Here is a 10,466-nt window from a genome sequence, read left to right as displayed (position 1 = left end):
TTAATCCCTTTGTATAGTGAAACTTGACTCATCTTTTGGCACGGATGCAGCTGGAAGATGTAGCTGTAACGTGTCTGTAACTGCAGTCCCTGCCAGCACAGAACCGCGGCCCCAGCCTCGCCACCTGTCCCTGCCGGGCACCGTCTCCCCCACAGCCCGAAGCCGAGGGGCGCATTCTCGCGTGTCCTGCCGCCTGCTTTCCCCTCACAGCCTGCCCGTTCGCACCGTCTCCAGGCACATCAGGCGGGGTTTCTCAGGGGGCACAGGGCCGAGCTCCACAGGGCAGGGAGAGCGGGAAGCCAGCGCGGGTGGGAAGGGCGAGGCCCCGGGGCCACGGTGTCGCGAACCGGAGCCAAGAGGCGCCCGGCCGCAGAACGGGCCGAGACCACGGCCGGGGGAGCGCAGCCTATCTGCGGGAGCGGGCAGGGAAGGGAGGGAAGCTCAGCTGCCCGGGGCGCCGCTGCCAGCGGGAGGAGCGAGCGAGGGCGCGTCCCGGCCGCCCCTCCCCGCGCCGCTACATCCCGCGCCGCTGCCGCCATTTTGTCCCAGTGCCTGCGTCCCCGGCCAGCCGCCCTTCCTCCGCTCCGTTGCAGATCCCGAACCGGTGCGAAGGGCGTCCCGTAGATGGCCAGCTTTCCCCTGAGTGTTAACGAGAAGCTCATCGGTGAGCGGCGGGCGCGGCCGGGGGCGCGGGGCTGGCTGGGCTTGGGCCTGGGGAGGCCGGGCCGGGAGGGGTTAACGCCGTCCGTGGCCAGGTTCGGCGGCTCCGCGAGCGGGGCTGGTTCCGCGCTCGGCCGTCGGGCTGCGGAGATGCCGCTCCGCGGGCGGGGAGAGCCGGGGCCGGGCTGCGGCGTTCCGCAGGACCCGAGAGCCTTCCCCTCGCCGCTTTCTCTCCCATTTCGTGGTGTGCTCGCCGAGGGGAGCAGACCGGCTCGGGCCTCCTGGCTCTGCGAGGCACTGGGATCCATGTCCCGAAGATAAAGGCGGCCGCGCTGGGCGCGCTGAAGCCCCGCGGCGCGGCGGGGACCGGGCTGGGCTGTGCATCCCGGGGCTGTGGGGCAGGGAATGGGCTGGGCCGGCCGCGCCGTGCCAGCTGCCCGCTGCTTGGGGCTTGACTCGGGAGAGGAAGGCGAGATGCCGCGCTGGGCGAGTGTGCGCACGGTTTCGTTCCGAAGAAAGAAGGTTATTATTTGGCATCTTATTTGCTGCTCAAGTGTCAGGCGAACTTGGAGCGTAGCTCTACTGCTGTGTCTGGAGCTATAGTTGCAGTAATTGAAGCAATAACTAATTTCAGTACATTTTAATGTGAGTTCTGTTTCTGGGATGGAGCTGCGCTATGACTTCGGTGACAACCAGGATGTTTTAACACCGAGCTGTTAATTTTCGGTGACTCAAACTCTGAACTGAGCTTAGTCCTTTGATTGCTTTTACCCGGTGACAATAAAACCCCTTCCCGAGGACTTAAATGCCGTGAAATAAAAGCGAAATCCTTCCCCTGTTGCGGGGTTCCTTTGTAGCCTTTTCGGCGGTGCTGGCTCTTTTTTAAACGTGGCATTTCCTCTTTGTTCCTTTTCAGCACGCTCACGCACCATAGGAGAGCTCTTAGCCCCAACTTCTCCTTTTGACAAGAAGTGTGGCCGTGAAAACTGGACTGTTGCCTTTGCTCCCGATGGATCTTACTTTGCTTGGTCACAAGGGCATCGCATAGTCAAGCTGGTCCCCTGGGCTCAGTGCCTTAATAACTTGTAAGAAAAACCATTTTGCTTTTAATTCGCTTGGAAAAAAACAAAAGTAAAGGTTTTTAGAAGAGGAGATAGCTTTTAACAGATTAAAATACTCTGTTGGCTTTTTAGGCTTTGGTGTCTTTGGGAAAAACCTTCTTCCAAGTATCAGCTATTGTTTTATCTCCCTCTGTGGCCAGTCGGAGAAACAATTCACAAAGGCTGTGGAGGAGTGATGTATTAATTGATTCAGATGCTCTGAAATGAGAGGCAGCTAGGATGGAAAGGAAATTTAAAGGCTTGAGCAGATCTGGACTTTTAAGTTTCCTATCAGAAGGCTTTTTGGGTTTGGGGAGTTTGCTGAAAGGCGAACGTCTTTCCTTATCATTCTTACTAAAGTTTAAGCTCCAGAAGACAAGTTTTATTTTCACTTGCAGCTTGTATTTTAATGAAGTTGGTAACCAGCCATGAAAATGCAACTGCTGGTTACCATTTCCCCTCCCTGCAAATCCCACCTCCCTATTTTTTTCTCCCCCTCTTTCTGGTGCTGGCTTAATTGGTTTTCCTGTGCTGGCCTCAGGGTCTCTTCCCAATATTTAGTGCATGGAAGTGAACTGCAGGGAACTTCTTGCTCATTTAGCAGAAAGTCTCCCCACCTTTGTACTGAAGAACTTCTTCTTCAGCTCCAGTCTAACGCTGCTCTCCCTCAGCTTCAAACCACTCCCCCTTGTCTGTCTCCAGACACCCTCATGAGAAGTCCCTCTGCAGCCTTCCTGTAGGATCCCTTCAGCTATTGGAAGGCAGCTCTAAGGTCCCCCTGGAGCCTTCTCATCTCCAGACTGAACACCCCCAGCTCCCTCAGCCTGTGCTCATAGCAGAGCTGCTCCAGCCCTTGGATCATCTTTGTGGCCTCCTCTGGACTGACCCCAACAGCTCTCTGTCCTTCTGCTGACACCAGAACTGGAGGCAGGATTGGAGGTGGGGTCTCACTTAGAGGTCTTCTCCAACCCAATCAGTTCTATGATTCTGTGACATGAAGGTTGCACAGGACAAAGCAAACTTTTGGAGAGCTGAGGCCAGCAGTGCTGAGTCAGACTAAGCAGTGCTTAAAGACTCTTTCTGTTCTGTTCCTTTTTCAAGATGCTTCATGCAGTTCTTGTTGCGCTTCTTTTTGTTTTAACAGCTTATTGCATGGCACAAAGAATGTTGCAAATTCTCTCAGCACAAGACTTCCAAGGCAGAACAGTGACAGTGGTCAGAAGAACAAGCCCTGTGAGCATATCATAGACTGTGGGGATATTGTCTGGAGCCTTGCTTTTGGGTCCTCGGTGCCTGAGAAGCAGAGCCGCTGCGTGAACATAGAATGGCACCGCTTCAAGTTTGGCCAGGACCAGCTTCTGCTTGCCACAGGCTTGAACAACGGACGCATCAAGATCTGGGATGTGTACACAGGTAGAGTATCTGCAGGCTTTTCACTGGGAATTCAACCTGGAATACCAATTAATCTTAAAAAACAGCAAGCAAGAATGGTCACATACTGCTGGAGGAGGGAACGGGCTCAGGTCTTGCTTTGAGATGTCAGTGGTGGAAGATGAGGCCTTGTTGCTGCTGCAAAATGCTTGAGTATGTGATTGACTCTGCCTTTATTTACTCTAAATTACTCTCTTGGATCTTAGCTTTAGTTTGCTTCCAAACAAAGGAAGCTTTCAAAACATGAAGTTGCTCTGTTCTCCGCTATGGGGAAGGAGTCTGTTGATGAGGAACCTTCTGTTACAGAGTTACAGCATCCCTGCCCGTGGTGGGGAGGTTGGAGTGGATGATCTCTAAGATGCTTTCCAACCTGAGCCAACCTGTGATTATTTTTAAAAGGGAAGAACTGTTCAAATAATGAGACTGAATCTGAACTTAGGGAGTCTCAACTTGGCTGGTGGCCCAGCTGCTAGATTGGAGGCAACCGAAGCTTTAAAACAATACCAACAACCCCACACTACTGACTGTTAGGTCATTTGGTCTTAGCTTACAGATTTAAGCTCAGAACAGAGATGTCTATCAAAAGTCAGGTCTTGCCTTCTGAGGCAGATGGGTGTAGTGTACAGATTTCCTAGCTTTTCAGGAAATTGCCTCTTGATGCAGAAGAGTCTAAAAGCATACACAAGCTTCTTGCTGTAGGCAGCATTCCCACAAAGAAAAACTTGCCTTTTCTGTGCTGTAATTCTGGATTTGTACCCTTAAAGTATTTTGATCTCAATCAAAGCACAGCCCTTCATCTTCAACTCCGATGTTTTTGTGTACCAGGAAAACTCCTCCTTAACCTGATGGACCATACAGAAGTTGTTAGAGATTTAACCTTTGCCCCAGATGGCAGCCTGATCTTAGTGTCTGCATCCAGAGACAAAACACTGAGAGTGTGGGACCTGAAAGATGATGGTATGCACTTTTTGTCTGCTGTAAGCAGAAATGTCCATGTCCTCTCCTCTTTGTTGCTGTAAACTCAGTTTGATTAGTTTTCTGTTAGTCACTCTCTTGCTGTCTTGAAATTCTTTGTGCCCTAAAGCAATAAGCTGGCTTTGGGTTAAGTCAAAAGAGTGCAAAAAGTCACTGTGGTTTTTTTTCACTGGGGACAGGATTTAGAGGTTGCATGATAGAGATTTTATTTCCTTATGTCCTTGAGCCCTCAGCTATTTATTTCATTTCTTTATTCCTTCACTTACTGTGCAGAGATGTTCTTTGGGGAAGTAGTATCCAATTTTGTGAAGGCAAAGGCAATTTGGGCAAGCTTTGCAGCCTGACTTTGTCCTGTTGAACAGATTCTCACAGCAATGTCTTTTCTTTTTAGGAAATATGATGAAAGTGTTGAGAGGACATCAGAACTGGGTGTATGCTTGTGCATTCTCTCCAGACTCCTCTACTCTCTGTTCTGTGGGAGCTAGTAAGGCAGTATGTGTCAGAGTTTCTTGTTCCTTGAATCACTGAATATTGTTCATAATCACTTGAAAATCTAAGTAACATTAAGCTTGTGCTCGGTGTCATGAACTTGTAATGTCTGATGGTGCTGTGACAGTGCATGAAATGAAACTAGCCAATGGTGCATCCAGACACTGATTTATCAACTGAACTTGCACTGCTTTTAGTTGAAGAAACGTAAAAGTGCTCTTAGAGAAATAGTTCTACACATCTGCACGTGTTCAGAGCATAAAACCAAAGACCACCCAAGCTTCCAGTGTTAAAAGATCCTTAGGCTAACGCATCAAACCATTTTGATAATTGATTTTATCCTTTCTATTTCTTGCTCACTGAAAAGGACTTTCCAAAGTCTGAGCCAGTTGTGGTATCTCCTGCTGAACAAAAACGTTCCTACTTGCTTTCCAGTGCAAATGGCACTCGTGTCTAAAAGCTCTAGAATGAAGAACAGCAGACTGGTCTTGATTCCACCCATGTTCTAATTCCCTGCTAGAGAACTGAAAGCAGTGCAGGTAAAGCACCTATGCCATAAGCTGCTTTTCTTGGCACTGAAGAATCAGGATGAAGCAGAAGGGGGAATTCAGGCTAGTTAGAGGGGCTTTGCAGGTAGTTTTGTGAGGCCCGGGAATGCTGAATTCAGTCACTGGATACCACTTCATATGGCTGACTGTTAAATGCATTTGATACCTGCAGTGAGCAGTGCAGACAGGCCAGGGGCTAGGCTGAGGCCTGGGGTTTGTCTTTTCTTGAACTAGAGCAGATGTGGATGTATACTTTGCTATCTTCAGGCTGTGTGTTTTCCATAAGCTTCTTGCTTTCCCTGTCACAGGTGGTGGCAGCAATATTGGTGTGATTGAGGTTAAGCTGGCACCACTCACACAGGAGCACAATGGTGTTAGCTGGGCAGAGAGTGGCATCTCTGGCTACCAGGCTGGGGGCGAACTTTGCCGTAGGACGAAGTAACCTTGCATTCGGCTGCAGGGTGTCCTGTACGTACGCAGGTGCTGGGTGATGTCCACTTTCTGCTTTCTTTCTTTGCCTTTTTTGTTTTTTTTTTTCCCCCTCCTCTTTTTCTTTTTGTTTTTTCCCCTCCTTTTTTTTTTTTTTTTGGTTTTGGTAATAATTTTCACAGCAGTGAAACACACTGACCCCTAAAGCTTAACTCCCACTTGTACGGAGCGCTGGGGGTGCTCTCCTAGGAGCAAATTGGTCAACTTCTTTCTAACTGCTTGTAAAATGGTTGAGTTGTAAGCAGTGTGTGAGGCACTAAGGCTGTGTTTGCTTGGGTCAAACAGAGACATTTCTATCAGAGATGTCAGTATTTAATCTGTGCAGTAAAACTGAGTGGGGGTTGGAGGGAGGGCGGGGGGAAATCCAGGACCCTCATGAGCTCTTTTAGGGACATCTTGCACTAAAGACCTCCAGTTTGTGTTAAATTACGCTGCAGTACGTGGCTGGTTCCTAGTCAGTAAATCTGCAGTCTTTGACTAGCTGTAATGTACAACTGCATGTCAAATCCCTGAATTCTAGCATCCTTATCAGTTCCTCTAATACCATAAGCAATTAGCTGGGTGCATTGTAATGTTAATGTAATTTTGGACTGTTGATTTCTATATTTTTTTCAAAATGCATAAGCTCTTTCTAATGATGTGGTTAGACTTCCCTGTTGTTTTGCCAAAGACCTAACTTTTGGCTGTGAAAATTCTGTGTTTTTTTGCTTGCAGTATCTGTTTCTCTTCCTAGGCTGACGTTGGTGATCCAAGCCAATTGTAAACAAGTGATCTTAAAGGGATGCCACTGGAGTAACAATATGTTAACCTTTACCTTTTCCTGTCTGTATATTTCTTAAAATATTTGGTAGTTACTGAAAAGAGGGGACTGTAGAGTTTTTAACCCTATTTATTTCTGCATATCTTAATAAAATAGTTTTGCCATACCTGAATTTCAGTAAGCCAGATGGTTAAATTGTGTTGCCTTTTGCCTTCCACATTTTGGCTTATTTTGTTTTAATAACATTTAACAAACCTGAGTTAGAAACTTGCATGTCTGCTTTAATTATTTATTTAAAACCAAACCAACCTACCTTGATTTTAATCTTAAGTATGACACTGAGCATATTTCTTAATTGTAGTAATTCATAATGCCTGATTTGTTTTTAATATAATCCTAAATAAGACTAGCAGCTATATTTAAAAAGTTAATGCTTCGTTGCACCTCTGAGCAGAGCTATAACATTAGCTGCTTTAATTGCAGGTTTTCCTCTGGGATATGGATAAATACTCCATGATAAGGAAACTTGAAGGCCATCACAATGATGTTGTAGCTTGTGAGTTTTCTCCTGATGGAGCTTTACTGGCTACTGCATCTTACGATACTCGAGTCTATGTCTGGGACGCACACCTTGGAGTTATGCTCATGGAGTTTGGGTAAGTAAAGCACTCAAGTCTGGAAACCACCTCCTAGGCTGAGGATGGCTACTGAAAGTTAATGGGTTTGTGTATTTAACTGATAGTTAGACTTGGGGAAAAATCTTAGCAGTGTCTGATGGAAGTCTTGAAGTGGCAGAGGGGTGAGAACTGAAGGCACTGATACCATAATGTCTGCTTCTCTAAGCACCTTCAACACAGCTCAAGGGTTCAGTACTACAGAAGACAGAATAGTTCAGCCTCCACTCCTGATTCCATAGTTAAATATCCAACCCATTTGTTCTTCCTCAGCTCTGGTCACAGCTGAAAGAAGCAGCTGCTCACTGAGTGTCTCTCTTTCCCAGGCACCTCTTTCCCCCTCCCACACCAATATTTGCTGGAGGTGCAAACGACCGCTGGGTCAGATCGGTATCTTTCAGTCACGATGGGCTACACATTGCAAGCCTTGCTGATGATAAGTAAGTATGAGGAAAGGTTTGTTAGACTCCTCATTCTTCCCAGGTGATGTGAACTTCCAAATACTAGGTCAGCTTTTCTTCTAAACTAACAAATTACTTGTGATGGCCTTCGTAAAAGCAGATGAGTCCTGTGGGGTATGGTAACGTTCATTCTGAAGGTAGAAAGAGTTGTGTGCAGGCTGGATAACCTGGGTGACTTCACTGTCTGACAGCTGGAAACAGAAAGAGAGAGGGGCTAGCAACAGGGGAAGATGTAAATGGAGCTAATGATGCAGTTAGGTCCTTGAATCACAGGGGATTCCAAAGTAAAAAGTGTTCTGGGACCTCATACTCAACTAATATTTTTGAAGAACTACAGGAATATGAGGAATGCTTCCTGAAGATGACAGCAAGGGTATTCAGGGGGGTAGGGTTTTAATTAAGACAAGCCTTGTTAGGATTTCCTAGCACATGCAACACTTAAGAGAGCTTACACAAATCTATAGCTCAGGTTATTGCTTTCTGCAGTCTTTTGTTCAATTGTCAGAGTTACAGTGCTTGAAATCAGATCAAGGTCTGGATCAGGAATGAGGAGTTCACAGTGATTTATTCAGGCCGGATCTGAAACTCACTGTGTGCCTGTTAAGATGTTTATGAAGGTTTTCTGAGCTCTGATTAGGCTGCTTGCTTGTACAGCATCAGAGAAAATGCAACAGAATGAAATGTCTCCTGTGGTAACTTTGCTTCTGCCTTTTCAGAATGGTGAGGTTCTGGAGGATTGATGAGGAGTACCCAGTCCAGGTTGCACCTCTGAACAACGGGCTCTGCTGCACTTTCTCTACTGATGGCAGTGTTCTAGCTGCAGGGCAAGTATATGTTGGTTGGTTTATTTCCCTCCCTAAAAGAGTAAGGTAACCCCACAGGCCAAAAACAGTGGTGGAGTGTTCTAAAGATCTTCAGTTGTGAGTTGCAGCTTTATGCTTCTGACTTGGTTGTACTTCTGGTGCTGTTTAAACATGGCTGGAACAGCACTAAAATCAAGAAGCTGATAAGAAAGGAGTTTATCTTTGAGAATAAATAAAAGGCCCCCAGACCTGTGGACTGGAAAAGGCCCAGGAGATAATCAAGGGCAGGCATTCTGCTGGGTGGTATGTGCAATAGCTGTTGGAAGCTCTGCTCAGGCCTGTCCCACAGATCACCAGCAAGGTGTTACTGTGCTGCTCTAAAAGAAGAGCTGGCATCCAGTGTGAGTGAGTCTGGGGCAGCTGGAGCTCAGCAGCAGCAAGCCCAGAGCACCTTCCCCTAAGTGGCAATGTGTGGGAGAATTCACAGTGAGCTGCAGTCATTCAGGTGGGGATAACTGGAGGGTTTTTCTCCTTTCTGCTGTTTGTGCAGGACACAGGATGGCAGTGTGTACTTCTGGGCAACTCCAAGGCAAGTTTCCAGCCTCCAGCACCTCTGTCGCATGGCGATTCGACGAGTGATGCCCACAGGCCAAGTCAAGACCTTGCCCATCCCTTCCAAAGTGGTGGAGTTCCTGTGCTACCAGATTTGAAGTCTGGGGGAAGGGTTCTGCTTGTTTTTCTAAATGATAAAATCAAACTGGCAGGTGGCCCAGCTGCTGAAACTGGCTAAACACTTCAAAGAATCCTCAACCTTTGCAGCCTTTAAGCTTAAAACTCTCCAGGTTTTCACGAGCTATTTCAAGTGATAACCTAAAGCCTCTGTTGGCCAATGCCTGACAGGTGAAGTTTTACTATTTATAGAAAAACACAGTAGAAGTATTCCTGGTGTTCTCAATTGTTGGTTTTTTCCCCTAAGATGTAACTGTGAAGACATGGACATACCTAGAGATAAGCTGCTACATGTTATCCAAGTCCCTTTGCCAGTGGCTTCTCTGAGTTGTGATGTGTATCCTGTATATATTGCTTCGGTAGAGCCCTCAGCTGCGTCCGTGCTGGGAAGTGGAAGGGTAGCATTATTCTGGGACACTGAGTTAGGCAAAATATTGACTTAAGGAAGCTTAACTGCTCTGTATGTATGTGCATTGAGTTGGGGTTCAGGAAACTGATCCACAGGTAAGAATTGATGCTAGGTTAGTTGGTGAGGAGGTACAGCTTGGCTTTTTAGAGCAATGTGTGGTGAGGGGGTGGGGAGCACAGCCTGGGTAAGCCCAGGAGTGGTGTCTGTGTGTCAGCTAAAGAAGGCCTTCAGTTCCATAGCAGCAAACCAGGTGAAATTTCAGTATTGGGCAGTATTGAAGACCTATTTCCTTACACTTCTAAAATCTAACTACTGTACTGTTGCCTGATACTTTGTCTGTAAGGAGAGAGAAGCTTACAGACTCAGATGTTCATTCTTTAACCCTGTGCTATCTCTTTGGGGGTGATTATTGGTTAATGGCCAAAGATAAGCAAAATACTTGGTTTTGCCTTCTGTTATTTATCTGTACCTGCAGATATAAAGAATGTATGCATTGCATAAAATGCCTGATGATATATATATATTATTATTATTATTATTTTTGTTCAACTTTTTTATTAAAAACTTGTATAAAAGTTTCCTGGCACAGCCTCTGGTGAGTGCTTTATCCACTGCTCCTAGAGGGGAGCTGCTGCTGCAGGGCTCCCTGGCTTTCCTCTTCAGGCCCATAATGAAGGTTACTCTGGAGAGGTCCAGCGAGATAGCCCTTCCCATCAGAGATCCCAAACCTAATAGCAAGTGGTTGCACCAACGCTGCTGGGCCAGCAAGGGGTAGGCAGATGGATGCAGGGAGTTGTGGTTTTAAAGGGTGAGCTCCATAGCTCTGCCTGATGGAATCAGTCTCCTGCAACCTTGGAAGAACAAGCAGGAGATCTGCCATGCCGTCTGTAGGAGTGAAGGGAATTAAACTGCACTTCCAGAGTGTTAGTCTGCTAACT

General features: G+C 46.9%; 1 protein-coding gene across 1 annotated transcript; it reads left to right on the top strand.

The window, feature by feature from the left end:
- The first annotated feature begins 524 nt into the window (after positions 1-524).
- WSB1 (WD repeat and SOCS box containing 1) lies at positions 525-10,075 on the top strand. Its single transcript, XM_054166522.1, has 9 exons — positions 525-664; positions 1,577-1,745; positions 2,905-3,173; positions 4,017-4,148; positions 4,558-4,658; positions 6,936-7,108; positions 7,453-7,566; positions 8,304-8,411; positions 8,941-10,075. The coding sequence occupies exons 1-9, from the start codon at positions 625-627 to the stop codon at positions 9,098-9,100; spliced, it is 1,266 nt and encodes a 421-aa protein (XP_054022497.1). The 5' UTR covers positions 525-624; the 3' UTR covers positions 9,101-10,075.
- The last annotated feature ends 391 nt before the right edge of the window (positions 10,076-10,466 follow it).

Source organism: Dryobates pubescens, chromosome 13 (assembly GCF_014839835.1).
Source record: "Dryobates pubescens isolate bDryPub1 chromosome 13, bDryPub1.pri, whole genome shotgun sequence".
Taxonomy (NCBI): domain Eukaryota; kingdom Metazoa; phylum Chordata; class Aves; order Piciformes; family Picidae; genus Dryobates; species Dryobates pubescens.
Note: the sequence above shows the minus strand (reverse complement) of the source record. Positions and strands in the feature narration are given on the sequence as shown.